Source organism: Lissotriton helveticus, chromosome 5_1, assembly GCF_964261635.1.
Source record: "Lissotriton helveticus chromosome 5_1, aLisHel1.1, whole genome shotgun sequence".
NCBI classification, from domain to species: Eukaryota; Metazoa; Chordata; class Amphibia; order Caudata; family Salamandridae; genus Lissotriton; species Lissotriton helveticus.
The window spans coordinates 20,207,682-20,228,035 of NC_136065.1; the positions used below are offsets into that span (position 1 = coordinate 20,207,682).

At 46.7% G+C, this 20,354-nt stretch overlaps 1 protein-coding gene across 4 annotated transcripts in view; it reads right to left on the reverse strand.

The window, feature by feature from the left end:
• RGL2 (ral guanine nucleotide dissociation stimulator like 2) overlaps nucleotides 1–20,354 on the reverse strand; it is a 256,218-nt gene that overhangs the window by 99,149 nt on the left and 136,715 nt on the right. For all 4 annotated transcript variants that reach the window (XM_078641622.1, XM_078641625.1, XM_078641624.1 and 1 more), the window contains one exon: nucleotides 397–504. In XM_078641622.1, coding sequence (XP_078497748.1) covers nucleotides 397–504 — 108 coding nt within the window. The remainder of the gene's footprint in view (nucleotides 1–396; nucleotides 505–20,354) is intronic.

Genomic DNA, 20,354 nt, shown 5'->3' on the forward strand with positions numbered 1-20,354 from the left:
ACTCTGCTAGAAACAGGACTCTGTTCTCACAAAGAGCTTGTGATGGGGGTGTTTCTAAATGTGTGGCTGTGTTCAGAGACAAAGCAAAAGAGTTCTTTAGAAATGTTGGAGGAACTATAAATTCTTTTAGAGAAGAATTATGTCTGGAAGATGGACAGGGAGGAGAGATAGGCACATGAACCGAACAGAGGGAAGAGACTAGGCGAGGACATAGACGGAGGAGACAGAGATATGACCTGGACAGAGAGGAGACAGAGGGGAGGATATGGAAAGACCCAATGAAAGGACAGCAGACAGAGTGACAGTAGTATTGCTTGATGTTCTGAGAGCGTCAATCTCTGGCCATTCTAGTTAGCATACCAGCACCTGAATAAATGACCCGTGATGGGTACTCACCGAGAGGCCAGTGTGCCCAGGAGAGGGTCCCGCGTGCCCAAAGGCCTGCCTCACTGCCACACTGTAGATAGCGCCTTCCACCACCTCTTCCACTTGGAGAACCGGTGCCTGGAAAACAAATAGCAGCTGGTTTACTGACAGATACCAGACATTCAGTAGAGAAACATACGCCATCTTATAACAGAAAAAAACACAGACATCCCCTGGCTCAGAAACAGACTCAAAGGCACCAGGGGCCGTATTTCAGATAATGCCCTGCGTGCACCCACTTCTTGTGCCCCTTCTGTAAATACTGATGGTGTTGCTGCACATGTAGGGGCCAATTCACAGAACTAACTTAAGACAAAATCATAAACATAATACTTTTGGAATTCACAGAAGGCATTTAGTAGTCTTAAATTAGAATTTTGCCTTAAATTAGGATTTTGTCTTAAATTACGATTTTGTCTTAAATTACGATTTTGTCTTAAGTTTAACTTAAGATAAAATCCTAACTTAAGACAAAATCCTAACTTAAGACAAAACCCTAACTTTACTACTACTTAATGCCTTCTGTAAATACCAAAAGTAGTACGTTTATGATTTTGTTGTAAATTAGTTCTGTTGATCGGCCCGTAGTGCCAGTCCTATCTTCAGAGGGTGTTCCCTCATTTGCAGTGGGGGAGGGAATTACTTTGACTCTGTGCCTGCGCCGTTTTACGGATGGAGGCACACACTGAAAGTGGGGGCAGCGCGTTCATCATAATAGGGGGCACTTTCTCCGGGCCCGATTCACAGAACTAACTTAAGACGAAATCCTAAACTTACTACCATTTTGGTATTCACAGAAGGCACTTACTCATTTCGGTATTCATAGAAGGCACTTACTCATTTCGGTATTCACAGAAGGCACTTACTCATTTTGGTATTCACAGAAGGCACTTACTCATTTCAGTATTCACAGAAGGCACTTACTCATTTTGGTATTCACAGAAGGCACTTACTCATTTTGGTATTCACAGAAGGCACTTACTCATTTCAGTATTCATAGAAGGCACTTACTCATTTCGGTATTCATAGAAGGCACTTACTCATTTCGGTATTCATAGAAGGCACTTACTCATTTTGGTATTCACAGAAGTTAAGAGTCCTAACTTTAGGATTCCTAAATGCCTTCTGTGAATACGGTAAGTCATAAAGTAAGGATTTTTCACAATTTAGGAGTAGTAAAGTTAGGAGTCCTAACTTTATGATTCCTAAACTGAGAAAAATCCTAACTTTATGACTTTCGGTATTCACAGAAGGCATCTAGGAGCCCTAAAGTTAGGAGTCTAAAACCCATAAATACTCCACAACAAACCCCACAGAGGTGACGCACCTTCCCTTAAAACCCCTAAACTCCAGACGATCTGGAACGCGGCAGCCAGACCGATCCTCGACCTGGCCAAGAGGACGCACATCACCCAGCACCTGCAGGACCTACACTGGATCCCGGTCCAGAAGAGATGTCACTTCATGGTCCTGACCCATGCCTACAAAGCCCTTGACAACCAAGGACCCTCCTACTTGAACCACCGGCTACACTTCCACCCTCCCCCAGGAACCTCCGCTCTGCACACCTCGCCCACGCGCAGATCCCTCGCATCCGCCACTGCCGCACCAGAGGACGCAACTTCTCCCATCTCGCCGCCAAAGCCTGGAACACCCTCACCCTCCACCTCCACCCCTCAACCTCGCTGCCCGACTTCAGGAAGGGGCTCCAGACCCGGCTCTTCGAATGAGACCCGCAGCACAGCGCCTGGATACCCTCTCGGGTCACACGCTGCGCTCCATAAATAATACTTGGTTGATTGATTGACTTGCGTTGTTTACTAAAGCGGAGACATAGCACTTTTTTGGGCACAGGCAATCAGCAATAAGAAACACAAATTCTCCAGGCAGGTCTGTTAGAAATAAAGGGCCCGATTCACAGAACTAACTTAAGACAAAATCCTAAACTTACTACTTTTGGTATTCACAGAAGTTAGGATTTTGTCTTAAATTTGTTTTAAGACAAACTTAAGACAGACTTAAGTTAGGATTTTGTCTTAAGTCTGTCTTAAGACAAAATCCTGTTCTCTGTGAATACCAAAAGTAGTAAGTTTAGGATTTTGTCTTAAATTAGTTCTGTGAATCGGGCCCGTATTGTGTATGTTCTGAAAAAGAAATGGATATTATATATACGTATTTTGCCTAAAGGTCTGATCAGCTATCCACTTAATTGAAGGAATAGACTTATCTGCATGTGCCACGCCAACTTTAGTCGGTGATTCGTGTACCAAGAGCCTTTTGAATAATTATACAAAGTATTTTTTTTTTGCCAGATCTGAAGTAAAACTAATGTTTGTGTTAATGTACAATCTTTGCAAATTCATGCAGTCATTTATCATCAGCGGACCAATATTCTATATTGGGGGGGGCTGGGAGAATGAAGAGCCTCAAGAAAAGAAGATTGTTGCATTTTCTCTCTCAGGGTCTTGAGGACCAAAAGTTATCCACCCCGTTAAACAGCAAATAAAATACTCCCTCCCCCCTGCCCCCCCTCCCCCCAATCCATATGGCCTTCGCCTGCAAAACTGACCGCTGCGCGGCCCAAAAATGTCCGCAGCTAAACTTTAGAGTTGGAAATGCCCCTGGGGACAGCGGCACTGTTGCAATGCGGGGAGCAAAACAAATGAGAAAGAAATCTTCTATCACAGCGCGAGCCGGGGAGAGGCCCTCGGATGCCCCAGGCCAGATTATTGCGTCGGAGACGCCCAAGGGGGAAAGCAGCGCTAGGGTAGAGCAGAGGGCAAAATAAATGAAACAAACGAGGACAGGGCAAGCAAGACAACAGGCACCCGGGGGGAGGGGGGAGCAGGACGCAGCACCCCTTGATGGTGGGAAAGGGACGGGGCAAGCAGCAATGGAGACGCGGGAGGGAGCAAGTGACAGTGGAGAAGGGTGATTGGGGGAGAAGCAAGAATGCGGAGTGGAGAGGGATTTTAGACACAAACTCGTATGGACTGGAGTGGAAAAAGGAAAACAATAAGACAAAACCGTGCACGGCATTGATTACATTTAATCAACTGAGTTGTTTAGCTTTTTGGCTTATGTAATAGCATTACAGAACAAGCATACATTTTAACGAATTTGCGCTACCCGAACTCTAATTCTATTAGCCTAACAAATGACATGCGAGTGTGCGGTGGGAGGAGTCAGAGTGAGTGAAAATACGGGCACTCGTGTGGAGTACTGAATGACAAAAACAAATAGCTGCTCCTAAAACAGCAGCAGTAGACGGACACGAGCACTTGGTCCATGCTCCAGGGGTTGGCCAAACACAAGAAGAGGCATGACGCATTCAGGGGCGTAACACAGGCCCCTGCAGCCCCCGCGGTGCGGGGGGGCCCTCACCCTCCAGGGGGCCCCGTCAGCACCGCACTTCTGCTGCGGACCTCTAGATTGAGTCCGGAGGGGTCCCCTTCACGTACCCTATAGGGGGGCCCCCCTCAAGGTTCGTTACGCCACTGGACGCATTCAGGCTAGGGACAAACGGGAACGCAGGATTCAAGAGCAATTAAGGCATAAAAAATGGTAAGCTTGTGGGTGAGCTGCAGCCCAGTTAACGCCTTAACTGCGGCGTTTTTCCGCTGCAGTGCGGGCGTTCTATTAGGTGGGCGGGGCTGCGTCAGCTGTTGGTCGTTCGCAGCACTGGGGTTAATCGAAAACAACATGCCTAGCCAAGACCTAAAAACTAGACATCTAACAACCCGGCACCCACCTTGAAAGAACACCAATAAACATGCAGCTGAAAGACATACACACCTTCTGCAGCTGGATCTCCGCTGCACTGGACAAACATACCAACAAAAATCACAATCCGGGTTGACCACAAACAGAACAAAACATGGGTTAATGACAACATCAATGGAATTAAAATATAACTCAATATACTGCAACACAAATGGAGAAAATTAGGAAATGAAACAGACAAATGCACACTATGTTCCTCTCTGAGGAGCCTCCCAAGGAAAGCTGCATGCTCCTAGCTGCTCGAGCACTACAAACCGAACGGAACACTGCGCTCCAGGCTTGAACCACTTATCATACCGCCTTACCATAAGAGATCCGTACGAGACTCTGCTTCCTCATTACAAGCCACCAGGCTCTGGAAATCACTACCAGCAAACATTAGAAGCACCCAGGAGCACATACACTGCCGGCAACTGGTGAGAATGTGGCTGATTCGGAGATAGCTGCACCACCGACACTCCGGCAAGAGAGCCCAGAAAACAGCTGCACCCTCAAGCACAATCCACAGCTCATAGCCCACACATTGGAAACAACTCAACCAGCAAACTGCTTTCAACATGCAGGAATGCTTAGAAGGGCTGACGTGGTTTGCTGTGCATCATATAACTATGCACTTGCATACAGAACAGTTTATAACGTATATCTAATAAATTCACATAAGACAATCTGCTTTGAGGTTTGTCCATCTCAAGCACTGTACAGCCAAAAAGGTTGTGCCCACACCAAAGACACTATCGTTATCGCACCAGATATTACTGTATTCAAAGCAGAGGCATGAATGTGGCACCACCAGGCCATATGCCCACCTTGTGCAATACTGTGCCCACAACAGACAGTATTGTACCCACACAGAGGCCTCTACAGTGGTCACTACAAACATTATTTTACTGACACCTGAGGCACTGATGTGCCACCTCCAGGTCGTATGCCAACATTGGGCAATACTGTGTCCACACCGGACTGCGTTGTAGCCACACCCAGGCTACTGTGGTTACACCAGACTTTATTCTATCTACACCAGAGGCATTACCAGTGCTTAATCTGTAAAAACGTATGTGCCAGGTCCCTCAATAGGCGACGAATGCAGTCTGCAACACCCACTGCCGCTGCCAATGACAGTACCAACACAGCTAACAACCATCACACTCCTACGAATGTGACAATTCAGACTATTCCATGCAACGGAAAGCTATAAGAATGGCCTGAGCAGCAGGTATTACTCATTGTTTATGTATACTGGATTAATAGCCAACTGGTGTCGTGCTCATCTCAAAATTAGACAGACAGCACCACCATGTGGCAGACTGTCATAAGTGCCAATCTTGACAAATAAGGGCCGGTGCCGAGCACCGGAACCACAGGCTCAAATTAAGCACTGATGTAACCATGACAAAAACATTGCGACCAAGAGAAAAGATTGATGTGTCCACTCAGATACATTAGCCGTCCACATCCTCTCACCCCCTGACTTTATGCTCGTCGTTGACCGTGTACAGCGCTCCACTGCCTCTTGGCATGGTTTGTGGGATAGAAATACCATGGGCAAACATACATGCATACATATGTACATATATATATATACACACAAACATTCATACGTACGTATATACGTACATACATACTCAGGTACCTCCAGTAAGCGCCACAGAGCTGTGTTGCAGAGAGGTGTTAAAAGGGGCGTGGCCTCTGAACACCTCTCTGCAACGCAGCTCCCTGGCGCATACTGGAGGTACCTGGTGGGTCTAGTTGGCCCCCAGGGACCCTCAGTATTCAAGGGGAATTAATTCCCCAACTTACAACGCGACAGGGAGCGTGTTTGCTGAGTGCTGCAGGGAGGGGGTGGGGCCTAGGCTTGATGCGGGCTTTAAAACATTATTTTTAAGGGAGGGCTTTGTGGCCCCCTTTTCTTTCCTTTTTTTGGGCCCTGGGGACCCCATCCCCCAGGGTCTGACCCCCTTTTTTAAATGTGGCCAATTCCAGCCCTGGGGACCCCATCCCCTGGGGCCGACCTTTATTTATTTATTTATTATTTTTTTGGCTGAGGGGGGCCGCGTGCCCCCCCCCCCCCCAGGCCACTTCTAGCCCCAGGGGCCTGCCCTCACCATTGGGGACGTGGGGGGAGCCCAAATTTCCCCACGGTCCCGCTGGCTCCCCGCCTCCTGCGGGAGCCGGTTTTGCTTTTCCACACGGGGAGCTGCTGACATGCAGCTCCCCGTGTGGAAAAGCAACCAGCTTTGGATTTTGGAAGCGAGAGCAGGTTTCCCTGCTCTCGCTTCCAAAATCCAAAGCAAGTTTGCTATGACAGGGCAGGAACCGCACGGCTCCCATAGCAAACAGCAGTATCCCGGGGTGGGCACCCCGGGACACTGCAGGAGCCGACCCTGGGAGGTGGTGGTCCCCATATCTCAATATTAAGTGCCCCGGGGAGGTGGCTTGAGCCCCTCTCCCCACACTAATTATTTTTTTTAGCCCCGGGGAGGTGGTGGTCCCCGGGATTCCGGGGGGGGGCGAGAGGACCCCACCAATTTTCATAAATGCTCCGGAGCAGCATGGGGGGTTGGGACCCCCCATGCATTTCTTTAGGTAGCCCCGGGGAGGTGGCGGTCCCCGGGTCTGCAGGGGCCCACGCAACATTCCTTATAAGTGCCCCCAGGACCTGGCCCACCTGGGGGCTTTCGGAATACAAAGCGCAGGAGCCCGTGCTTCAGATTTGTTTTTACCGTCTAGATTCGCGCACCCAGCGCGAATTCGGTTGAAAAATAAAATCCTTTTTTTTTGCCCCTGGGGGTCGTTGTGGGACCCCCTGAGCAGGCCTAGGAGGTCTGGGTGTTTCTACCCTGCCCCCTTTCTTTTTTTTCACCTTGGTTTTACTGTTTTCTTGTGACTCGGGTCACAAGATGGCTGCCAACACTTCCTGGTTTGGAGTGTTGACAGGCAATTAGAATGAAGCTCGTGGTCGGGAGGGGTTGTGACTTCACCGAGGCCATAGATAATGAAACTTTTATTTTTGAATTTTTCAGCAACTACCGAACGAATTTATACCATTTAAAAAGAGGTCGCTTTCTGAACCAAGCACTACCTTTTTGCTAAATTTGGGATAATTCCGTTCAGCAGTTTCGGCTGTAGCCTTGCTTAAAGTTTCCTATGGGAAATTGATTTTTTGACTTTTATTTCTTTAATTTCTCAGCAACTACTGAACGGATTTACACCATTTTAAACAAAGGTCGCTTTCTGAACCAAGCACTACCTTTTTGCCAGATTTAGAGTTATTCCGTTCAGCAGTTCTGGCTGTAGCCTGTCTCAAAATTTCCTATTGAAATTAACATGGGGAAAACGCATTTTATCTCAGCCCCCGCTTGAAGAATCACCCCCAAACTTTCAGGATAGGAGCTGACCTGGATAGACTTTTTTGGGGAGAATTTCGCAAAGATTCGTCAAACGACGCCAAAGTTATTAGCAAATCAAATAATGCTTTTCCTATGGAAACTAGGTTCTAACTAGAACTACCTACTTGCGACTGCTAGTAGGTAATATATATATATATATATATAATGGGTAACTGTGTTATATGGTCCATTACGCGATTGCAGAGTCCTGGTGATGTCAGAATCCGCAAGGCCAGAGGCTCCTACTCAAGGTGGACGAGACAACAAGCCCAACCAAAGACAGGTAGGAGGAGGTTTGTGAAAGGAGACAGGCCTTCAAGGCATACTGAAAAGTTCCAAAGTTGGGAATGCCATATAGGTTCGAAGGACTAAATCTGGGGGTCCAACACGTGACGCTCTCCATCGCCGCACAGTGATTGTTTAAACTGGGGCACACATAAGACAGGCAGCATTAGATCCTAGTGACCACTAAGTGGTAGGGGATCAAAAGGCAGGGGAGAGAAGCCAGTCCAGACTTGTAAACACTTCAACAAGTTAGGGGCAGTGCTTTAGTGTGGGCCCCTGGTTTTAAGAAACCCAGTGACAATGTTGTCTTTCCTGGGAAACATGAACACATGTCTTGAACCCTTTCACTAGTCTTATAGCCATTTTCTGTAGCCCTGGTGGCTTTTAGATGGACTAGTTAGGAAACCTGAGGCAAGGGGCATTACAATAATCTAGGTGGGATTGGGTGCAACACCCCACCCCCTTCTTTATGTGGGCAAACCCTGCTGTCTAGTCTTTCTGAACTTGAGGCGCAAAGGCTAACGCCTTGTCAAAGACAAATCCCAGGTTCATCATCTGACCCACAGGAATGGGAGAGGAGACCGAGTAGGTTGGGCCATACGTCAATAAACAAGGACAGAGTGTCCCCACCTGTTATTAGCAACTCTGACTTGTCTCCGTTGAGTTTGAAAAAATGAGTTGGCACCCATCGGGCTGTCTTGAACTTGTCCAATTTGAATTGGAGGCATGCTGGTCATCTCTGGTCAACAACTGCTGTCATCGGTGTGTGAAAGTGTTGAAAACCCAAACTAGCAAATGCCACAAGATAGAGACAGGATCTGCATATACATTAAACAAAATTGGCAATAGAGCCAATCCTTGAGGAAATCTGTAGGGAGAGAGGTACAGTAGAATGAAAAGAAGGATGCACTACCGGGTGAGATCTGTTATTGAGAAAGAAGCAAACCAAGCGAAGCCCTTTCCAAATGACCCAGCTGCACCCGCCTGACGGGTCCTCACTAGGGGAAAACCGGTCCTGGGTTGCTGGTGTTCCCTTTCAGAGAGGACCTGGCCTAGCAGGTCAGCTGGACTTTTCCTATTGGAGCAGGGTCAAGACTGATTTGCATATGGCTGGGCACAAACTGAGCTGGCATGGTGGGCAAAAAAAGATGGGCTGGGATGCAGCCCAAGTAAATACCAGTGTCCGAGATGAATCCAAGTATGCCACCAATCACTTTTTTGTATTCTCCAATAAACCAGCAGCTCCGAGACTATCCCCTTATTTTGACATGCTAGTAGCCGAACAAAAATGGATAAAAGTACCAATTCTGTACAATGTCCCAGGTGGACCCCACTTGTCCTTTATCAAGAAGACCCTCAAGGTAATTAGACGGGCAGCTGCTATAATCCGTGCTAAAACTTGCCAATCAGTAATAGGGCAATCGTTCTTCAAGTCTGAAGCATCAAGCCCCGTTGATTTCAACAGAGGAGTGCCTAATGATTAGAATAAAAGCTGTCATAGTTGTTTTTTATATTGTAATAATAATAATGCGTATTATCATTTTCATTCTTACAATAATCATTATCGTTATCATTGCTACAACAATAATAATGCATTTTAATATTATCATGTTTATTACAAGAATGCGTATCATCATTACACAAAGAATGCTTATTGTTAGCATTGCCACAACAATATTAATGTTTATTATGACCATTTCAACAATACGCATGCTTATTATCATTATTATTATTAACAGTATCATTATTACTACTACAATGATGATAATGCTTATCATGATTACAATATTAATGTTTATTATTACCAGTATTTCAAAAATAATTATGCTTATTGTCATTAACAGTGTCATTATTACTACAACAATACTGATAATGCTTATTATTATCATTATTATTACAATAAAGCACATTATCATGATAACAACAATATTAATGTGTTATTATTAGTTCAACAATAAGCGCACTTATTATTATTATTGCAACAATTATCATGCTAATCATTTTTATCATTGTCAATATTATTACAACAATAATGCTGCTTATTATAACAACAATAATACTTATTTTCTCATTATTGTTACAATTATAATGCAATTCATTATCCTTACTACAAAATTGAATAATGCTTATTATAATTACAACTGTAATGGTAGTACTTATTATCATTCTTACTACAATAATAATGCTTATTATCATTAGTGCTATTATTACAACAATAATGCTTATTATTATTATTGTAATTATAATTTTTATTACAATAATAACAGTTAAGATTATCATTATTATCATCACAACAATAATAATGCCTATTATTATCATTATAACCAAAATAATAATGCTTATTATCATCATTATTACAACAATAATCAGTATTACTATCATTCGCATTATTACTAGAACAACAACAATAATGCATATTATTATCATTACAACATTAATGTTTAATATTAATATTACAACAATAATAATGCATATTATAACTACCATTGTCCTTATTATTACAATTACAATTACATTGCTTATTATTATTATAATTAGCATTATTATTACAACAATAATGCATATTACCATTATTACAACAACAATAATGCTTGTTAGCATTATCATTTTTAGTACAACAATAATGCTTATTATACTCATTATTATTACAACCATTATCATAATTCCTAAAGGTTATAGTATTATCAGAACCTTTCGTTGAAAACTGACAGACATAGCAACTCTCTGCAAATTCAATTCAGACCATGATACTTTAGCCTTGATTTCTATGCGTGGGGCATGAATGAAAGAGGCAGAGTCCCGTTCAACTATACGGAGAGAATGTTTTAAGACGAGAGGTCTGCGTTCCCATTAAAGATTTTAACTTGTATATGGTAATTTGTCTTCTGCTCCTCCTGAAGGGGCCAGGAAAGGTGATTATGCCGAAACGCGTCTACCTGTTTTTCATCAGAGGAGCTAATAAAAGATGGACTTTACCTTAAATATTAGAGTGGAAATGATCAGAAAGATTAAATACTTGGTCTCAGATCTGTTTCTCCCTTGGCTAGCTCACAGTGGATAATGGACTCAAAATACATATGTACCCTACCTGGTGTTTATACAAGTGTGGCCAAGATAGGCAAGAAATGGCCATAAACTATTTACATGTGTTGACATATGCTTTTTTTTGACGTTGTGATCCACATTTGTATTTTTGTATTTTTGACCTTTGCGAATGTGGTAGTGTCTTGTTCTTTGTTTTTTATGAATGATGCAATAATTTCGTAAACTGATTGTCATGCAAACACAATTAGGTTTGCTTTGTGACATATGTGTTTTCATTGACTTGTATTAATGCTCCCCATATCTATTTCTCAATAGTCTGGACAGCCAGCATTTTATTGAGTATCTTATTATTGGTAATGCAGATGTATCACTCACTCTACTGTATTGCTGAAATAGGCCGAAAAGTGCCATGATTCCCTGCCAGGGATATTGCCTGAAATGCAGTCAGCATCCCTAGACTGTTATGGTTTAGAAAAGGCATATACTTCTTACCTTTATGATCCAGTGTTGCATAAACAAAGTAGAGGTGTAATCCATTACAGTGGATTCATAGTGCATATTGCATTTCTTACTGTTTTCCCTCTTGGAGTACAGCCTTTTACTTTGCTGAACATCCAGATTGGTTTGTAGCAACCTCTATTTTTTCTTAATTCTACATACAACAGTATGCATGCTCCGGACCGGACTCGCAGACGGAAGTAGCGGGTCGACCAGAAAGCAGACGAGCTCAAGGTCAGCGCCTTCATCCTCCTAAAAAGCAACAGGACTCTCTAAAACTTCAATAAGGTCTCCCTCTTTGCAATCTCATCAACCTTCTAAAATGATGATTCTTTTTTCATTCTCATAGGATCATCTTTAAAAAAACAAATTAAAAAAAAAAGATTTCACCCCCTATGGTTAGCAACAGAAAGCCCATATTACAATGTCAAATGTCCTTAAATTGGATTGCTCAGATCAATTTTCCAATCCTTTCAAATTTTTGCCCGCAGCATCCCCTCTCCCCCTAAACCTGCACATTTACCGTGAAAACTAGAGACATCAAACACATCCAGAAAAGCTTCCAGACTCCATCATACTTTACAAATAGTTATCACCAGATGCACATGCTGTCGCCTCAGAACCAGATGAACGACTCAATGAGATCTCCCACATTATAGAGAAACTGTCTCCCTCAACCAGGATAATCAAGAGATCCTAGAACATCTCATAACAGTTTACCTATGATGTGGAAAGAGCAAGTGATGACATTTTAAGAGCCACTGGGAGATATGGAAAATAGTTCTCTGCGACCTCTTAACTCCTCACACTCAGAGTAAGAAAAACTATACGCAAACCTTAGAGTGCCCAAACACCTCCTTCCTAAAACTGAAGCCCATACATGCACCTGGCTGAGAGACCTTATCCAGATCGCATGGACTTGAGAAAACACACCCAGACTACATGCACCTGATAGAACTCATGCAGAACACACGCACCTGAGAGAACTCATCCAGACGATAAGCACATCAGTGGTGGCTGGTGACATTTGAAAGTGGTGAGGCGTAAACGTTTGGTATGACTTTTATGTAGTGAGCGACGCGGGCAAGCTTAATGGACAAACGTGGGGGTCCAGGCTGGATCCTCCTCCAGAGCAAAAAATTGAAAAAATTATTGGCAAATGGTGCATTATAAAGCAAAATAATTTAGTGATAAAGCAAGGCTTATAAAGGAGTGGGAACATTTTGTTTTGAAATATTAGACACATAAAAACATGTCCTAAATTTAACTGGATTAATATGTTCAACAGTTACTATAATGTGCAAATTGTACAATGCGAAAACCTCAGCCTTTTAAAGTGTGTGCTCGCCGAATGTCTTGCACTACACGCGGCATCAACTTTTGAAGAAAATGCTCTAACCAGGCTTCGGGAAGGACCCACAGCTGATGATTGCAAAGAGTCACATAGAAATATGTGAATACAGGTCCTTAAGTTGGATAAAAAAATGTGGGGACTCTAAAAGAGAAAATGTTAAATACATTTCTGTGATTCCTATAGTGCGCCACTTGACCGGTATTTTGGTTTCCCTCTGAGATGTAATTGCATCCAGATATATAAAACAACAACTGACCTACACCTAAAACCTGTCAGTGTGGTTCGCTTTGTCAATGGTTGTGAGCTGTTTAACCCCTTCAGTGCTCATGACGAGCTGAGCTCATCATGACCACACCCGTTTTTATTACGGCCCAGCACTGCAGGGGAATCGCTCCAGCAGCCATGAGGTTAACACAAACGAGTAACAACAAGGATTTGTTATAAATAATTAGACTTCAACATTTTTCAGTTCTGAAATGTCAATGGCATAGAGGCCTGTGGAAGGAGTTTCGGCCTTTAATAATGTGCTCTTTATGTTAGAGATGTATGTCCTTTTTCTCTGCACATTCCGTCCATTTGCACAGCTCCAACTACCTCTCCTTCCTCTTCTGCACCCTCTTTTCACTCTCACCCAGAATGCACTTTCTTGCCTCTACCTCACTTCACCACTTCCTAACATACCCTGCAGTCACTCACATTTAAGCAGTTTATTTACCTTTGTCCTGTAAAAATGTTTCCATCCGTGCACCCCCTTCACAAACAGTTTCACAAAATTGCAATTACAACTGGAATACATGGCCATTCTTCTGTGTGCTCTGCAGAGAGGCCAACCCACTGACAGGCCCTTTGCTTTAGCTTCAGCATCAGAGCTGTACATCAAAGCCCCACATGAACACCTGAACAGCTCAAAGTATGCACAGACAGCTCAAAGTATGCACAGACAGCTCAAAGTATGCACAGACAGCTCAAAGTATGCACAGACAGCTCAAAGTATGCACAGACAGCTCAAAGTATGCACAGACAGCTCAAAGTATGCACAGACAGCTCAAAGTATGCACAGACAGCTCAAAGTATGCACAGACAGCTCAAAGTATGCACAGACAGCTCAAAGTATGCACAGACAGCTCAAAGTATGCACAGAAAAACACAGAAAGAACACAACATGATGAAATAGCTAACTCTTGAGGAAGGCGAGTTTAAGTAAAACTTGAAATAGGAGCGGAACTAAATCGCTGGCATGTATTGCCTCAATGTTTTTAACACTCATTGTTCGCAAACCAGTCCATGTTTTTGGCATTAATGTTGTAAGGGCACGAAGATGGGGCCAGTTTTAATGTCACACAGCAGATAACCGTCTACTGTAAGCGCATCTCTCTCACTGTGCGCTTGACACAGATATTTGCATCAACTTCGCGAGGGAACAAGATCTCTGCCCGCTCGCCTCTTGGATCTATTTCGCGGGGAACAAATGCAGCAGCTCCACTTCTAACGGGGCCAGCGACGGGCAGCCAGGGCCTGCGGGTGTCACAGTGGGGGAGGTTACGGTGCTGAGGGGTCTCAGAACAATATACACATCAGAAGATTAGCATTCTAACACTTACGATTACCGAGAACAAGGCACCAAAACGCATGTGCATGCATCCACTCCTACTGGAGATGAATGGGAAGAGGTGGGATCCATGCCTGTGAATGGGAAAGGGTGGGATCCATGCCTGTGAATGGGAAAGGGTGGGATCCATGCCTGTGAATGGGAAAGGGTGGGATCCATGCCTGTGAATGGGAAGAGGTGGGATCCATGCCTGTGAATGGGAAAGGGTGGGATCCATGCCTGTGAATGGGAAGAGGTGGGATCCATGCGTTTGATTGGGAAAGGGTGGGATCCATGCGTTTGATTGGGAAAGGGTGGGATCCATGCTTGTGAACGGGAAAGGGTGGGATCCATGCTTGTGAACGGGAAAGGGTGGGATCCATGCCTGTGAATGGGAAAGGGTGGGATCCATGCCTGTGAATGGGAAAGGGTGGGATCCATGCCTGTGAATGGGAAAGGGTGGGATCCATGCCTGTGAATGGGAAAGGGTGGGATCCATGCCTGTGAACGGGAAAGGGTGGGATCCATGCCTGTGAACGGGAAAGGGTGGGATCCATGCCTGTGAATGGGAAAGGGTGGGATCTATGCCTGTGAACGGGAAAGGGTTGGATCCTTGCCTGTGAATGGGAAAGGGTGGGATCCATGCCTGTGAATGGGAAAGGGTGGGATCCATGCCTGTGAATGGGAAAGGGTGGGATCCATGCCTGTGAATGGGAAAGGGTGGGATCCATGCCTGTGAATGGGAAAGGGTGGGATCCATGCCTGTGAATGGGAAAGGGTGGGATCCATGCCTGTGAATGGGAAAGGGTGGGATCCATGCCTGTGAATGGGAAGAGGTGGGATCCATGCCTGTGAATGGGAAAGGGTGGGATCCATGCCTGTGAATGGGAAGAGGTGGGATCCATGCGTTTGATTGGGAAAGGGTGGGATCCATGCGTTTGATTGGGAAAGGGTGGGATCCATGCTTGTGAACGGGAAAGGGTGGGATCCATGCTTGTGAACGGGAAAGGGTGGGATCCATGCCTGTGAATGGGAAAGGGTGGGATCCATGCCTGTGAATGGGAAAGGGTGGGATCCATGCCTGTGAATGGGAAAGGGTGGGATCCATGCCTGTGAATGGGAAAGGGTGGGATCCATGCCTGTGAACGGGAAAGGGTGGGATCCATGCCTGTGAACGGGAAAGGGTGGGATCCATGCCTGTGAATGGGAAAGGGTGGGATCTATGCCTGTGAACGGGAAAGGGTTGGATCCTTGCCTGTGAATGGGAAAGGGTGGGATCCATGCCTGTGAATGGGAAAGGGTGGGATCCATGCCTGTGAATGGGAAAGGGTGGGATCCATGCCTGTGAATGGGAAAGGGTGGGATCCATGCCTGTGAATGGGAAAGGGTGGGATCCATGCCTGTGAATGGGAAAGGGTGGGATCCATGCCTGTGAATGGGAAAGGGTGGGATCCATGCCTGTGAATGGGAAGAGGTGGGATCCATGCGTTTGATTGGGAAAGGGTGGGATCCATGCGTTTGATTGGGAAAGGGTGGGATCCATGCTTGTGAACGGGAAAGGGTGGGATCCATGCTTGTGAACGGGAAAGGGTGGGATCCATGCCTGTGAATGGGAAAGGGTGGGATCCATGCCTGTGAATGGGAAAGGGTGGGATCCATGCCTGTGAATGGGAAAGGGTGGGATCCATGCCTGTGAATGGGAAAGGGTGGGATCCATGCCTGTGAACGGGAAAGGGTGGGATCCATGCCTGTGAACGGGAAAGGGTGGGATCCATGCCTGTGAATGGGAAAGGGTGGGATCTATGCCTGTGAACGGGAAAGGGTTGGATCCTTGCCTGTGAATGGGAAAGGGTGGGATCCATGCCTGTGAATGGGAAAGGGTGGGATCCATGCCTGTGAATGGGAAAGGGTGGGATCCATGCCTGTGAATGGGAAAGGGTGGGATCCATGCCTGTGAATGGGAAAGGGTGGGATCCATGCCTGTGAATGGGAAAGGGTGGGATCCATGCCTGTGAATGGGAAAGGGTGGGATCCATGCCTGTGAATGGGAAAGGGTGGGATCCATGCCTGTGAATGGGAAAGGGTGGGATCCATGCTTGTGAACGGGAAAGGGTGGGATCCATGCCTGTGAATGGGAAAGGGTGGGATCCATGCTTGTGAACGGGAAAGGGTGGGATCCATGCCTGTGAATGGGAAAGAGTGGGATCCATGCTTGTGAACGGGAAAGGGTGGGATCCATGCCTGTGAATGGGAAAGGGTGGGATCCATGCCTGTGAATGGGAAAGGGTGGGATCCATGCCTGTGAATGGGAAAGGGTGGGATCCATGCTTGTGAACGGGAAAGGGTGGGATCCATGCCTGTGAATGGGAAAGGGTGGGATCCATGCTTGTGAACGGGAAAGGGTGGGATCCATGCCTGTGAATGGGAAAGAGTGGGATCCATGCTTGTGAACGGGAAAGGGTGGGATCCATGCCTGTGAATGGGAAAGGGTGGGATCCATGCCTGTGAATGGGAAAGGGTGGGATCCATGCCTGTGAATGGGAAAGGGTGGGATCCATGCTTGTGAACGGGAAAGGGTGGGATCCATGCCTGTGAATGGGAAAGGGTGGGATCCATGCCTGTGAACGGGAAAGGGTGGGATCCATGCTTGTGAACGGGAAAGGGTGGGATCCATGCATGTGAATGGGAAAGGGTGGGATCCATGCCTGTGAATGGGAAAGGGTGGGATCCATGCCTGTGAATGGGAAAGGGTGGGATCCATGCCTGTGAATGGGAAAGGGTGGAACCCATGCTTGTGAATGGGATATGGTGGGATCCATGCTTGTGAATGGGAAAGGGTGGGATCCAAGCTCATTAATGGGAAAGGGTGGGATCCAAGCTCGTTAATGGGAAAGGGTGGGATCCATGCTCGTTAATGGGAAAGGGTGGGATCCAAGCTCGTTAATGGGAAAGGGTGGGATCCATGCTCGTTAATGGGAAAGGGTGGGATCCATGCTCGTTAATGGGAAAGGGTGGGATCCATGCCTGTGAATGGGAAAGGGTGGGATCCAAGCTCATTAATGGGAAAGGGTGGGATCCAAGCTCATTAATGGGAAAGGGTGGGATCCAAGCTCGTTAATGGGAAAGGGTGGGATCCATGCTCGTTAATGGGAAAGGGTGGGATCCATGCTCGTTAATGGGAAAGGGTGGGATCCATGCCTGTGAATGGGAAAGGGTGGGATCCAAGCTCATTAATGGGAAAGGGTGGGATCCAAGCTCGTTAATGGGAAAGGGTGGGATCCAAGCTCGTTAATGGGAAAGGGTGAGATCCATGCCTGTGAATGGGAAGAGGTGGGATCCATGCTTGTGAATGGGACGAGGTGGGATCCATGCTTGTGAATGGGAAAGGGTGGGATCCATGCTTGTGAATGGGACGAGGTGGGATCCATGCTTGTGAATGGGAAAGGGTGGGATCCATGCTTGTGAATGGGAAAGGGTGGGATCCATGCCTGTGAATGGGAAGAGGTGGGATCCATGCTTGTGAATGGGACGAGGTGGGATCCATGCTTGTGAATGGGAAAGGGTGGGATCCATGCCTGTGAATGGGAAAGGGTGGGATCCATGCCTGTGAATGGGAAAGGGTGGGATCCATGCCTGTGAATGGGAAAGGGTGGGATCCATGCGTTTGAATGGGAAAGGGTGGGATCCATGCGTTTGAATGGGAAAGGGTGGGATCCATGCCTGTGAATGGGAAAGGGTGGGATCCAAGCTCATTAATGGGAAAGGGTGGGATCCAAGCTCGTTAATGGGAAAGGGTGAGATCCATGCCTGTGAATGGGAAGAGGTGGGATCCATGCTTGTGAATGGGACGAGGTGGGATCCATGCTTGTGAATGGGAAAGGGTGGGATCCATGCCTGTGAATGGGAAGAGGTGGGATCCATGCTTGTGAATGGGACGAGGTGGGATCCATGCTTGTGAATGGGAAAGGGTGGGATCCATGCCTGTGAATGGGAAGAGGTGGGATCCATGCTTGTGAATGGGAAAGGGTGGGATCCATGTGTGGGAATGGGAAAAGGTGGGATCCATGCCTGTGAATGGGAAGAGGTGGGATCCATGCTTGTGAATGGGACGAGGTGGGATCCATGCTTGTGAATGGGAAAGGGTGGGATCCATGCCTGTGAATGGGAAGAGGTGGGATCCATGCTTGTGAATGGGACGAGGTGGGATCCATGCTTGTGAATGGGAAAGGGTGGGATCCATGCTTGTGAATGGGACGAGGTGGGATCCATGCTTGTGAATGGGAAAGGGTGGGATCCATGCCTGTGAATGGGAAGAGGTGGGATCCATGCTTGTGAATGGGAAAGGGTGGGATCCATGCCTGTGAATGGGAAAGGGTGGGATCCATGCCTGTGAATGGGAAAGGGTGGGATCCATGCCTGTGAATGGGAAAGGGTGGGATCCATGCGTTTGAATGGGAAAGGGTGGGATCCATGCGTTTGAATGGGAAAGGGTGGGATCCATGCCTGTGAATGGGAAAGGGTGGGATCCAAGCTCATTAATGGGAAAGGGTGGGATCCAAACTCGTTAATGGGAAAGGGTGAGATCCATGCCTGTGAATGGGAAGAGGTGGGATCCATGCTTGTGAATGGGACGAGGTGGGATCCATGCTTGTGAATGGGAAAGGGTGGGATCCATGCCTGTGAATGGGAAGAGGTGGGATCCATGCTTGTGAATGGGAAAGGGTGGGATCCATGCCTGTGAATGGGAAAGGGTGGGATCCATGCCTGTGAATGGGAAAGGGTGGGATCCATGCCTGTGAATGGGAAAGGGTGGGATCTATGCCTTTGAATGGGAAAGGGTGGGATCTATGCCTGTGAATGGGAAAGGGTGGGATCCATGCCTGTGAATGGGAAGAGGTGGGATCCATGCTTGTGAATGGGAAGAGGTGGGATCCATGCTTGTGAATGGGAAAGGGTGGGATCCATGCCTGTGAATGGGAAAGGGTTGGATCCATGCCTGTGAATGGGAAAGGGTTGGATCCTTGCCTGTGAATGGGAAAGGGTGGGATCCATGCGTTTGAATGGGAAAAGGTGGGATCCATGCGTTTGAATGAGAAAATGTGGGATCCATGCCTGTGAATGAGAAAGGGTGGGATCCATGCCTGTGAATGGGAAAGGGTTGGATCCTTGCCTGTGAATGGGAAAGGGTGGCATCCATGCCTGTGAATGGGAAAGGGTGGGATCCATGCGTTTGAATGGGAAAAGGTGGGATCCATGCGTTTGAATGGGAAAAGGTGGGATCCATGCGTTTGAATGGGAAAAGGTGGGATCCATGCCTGTGAATGAGAAAGGGTGGGATCCTTGCCTGTGAATGGGAACGGGTGGGATCCATGCCTGTGAATGGGAAAATGTGGGATCCATGCGTTTGAATGGGAAAAGGTGGGATCAATGCATGTGAATGGGAGAGGGTGGGATCCATGCCTGTGAATGGGAAAGGGTGGGATCCATTCCTGTGAATGGGAAAATGTGGGATCTATGCGTTTGATTGGGAAAGGGTGGGATCCATGCCTGTGAATGGGAAAGGGTGGGATCCATGCCTGTGAATGGGAAAGGGTGGGATCCATTCCTGTGAATGGGAAAGGGTGGGATCCATGCGTTTGATTGGGAAAGGGTGGGATCCATTCCTGTGAATGGGAAAATGTGGGATCCATGCGTTTGATTGGGAAAGGGTGGGATCCATGCCTGTGAATGGGAAGAGGTGGGATCCATGCTTGTGAATGGGAAGAGGTGGGATCCATGCTTGTGAATGGGAAGAGGTGGGATCCATGCTTGTGAATGGGAAAGGGTGGGATCCATGCCTTTGAATGGGAAAGGGTGGGATCTATGCCTGTGAATGGGAAAGGGTGGGATCCATGCCTGTGAATGGGAAAGGGTTGGATCCTTGCCTGTGAATGGGAAAGGGTGGCATCCATGCCTGTGAATGGGAAAGGGTGGGATCCATGCGTTTGAA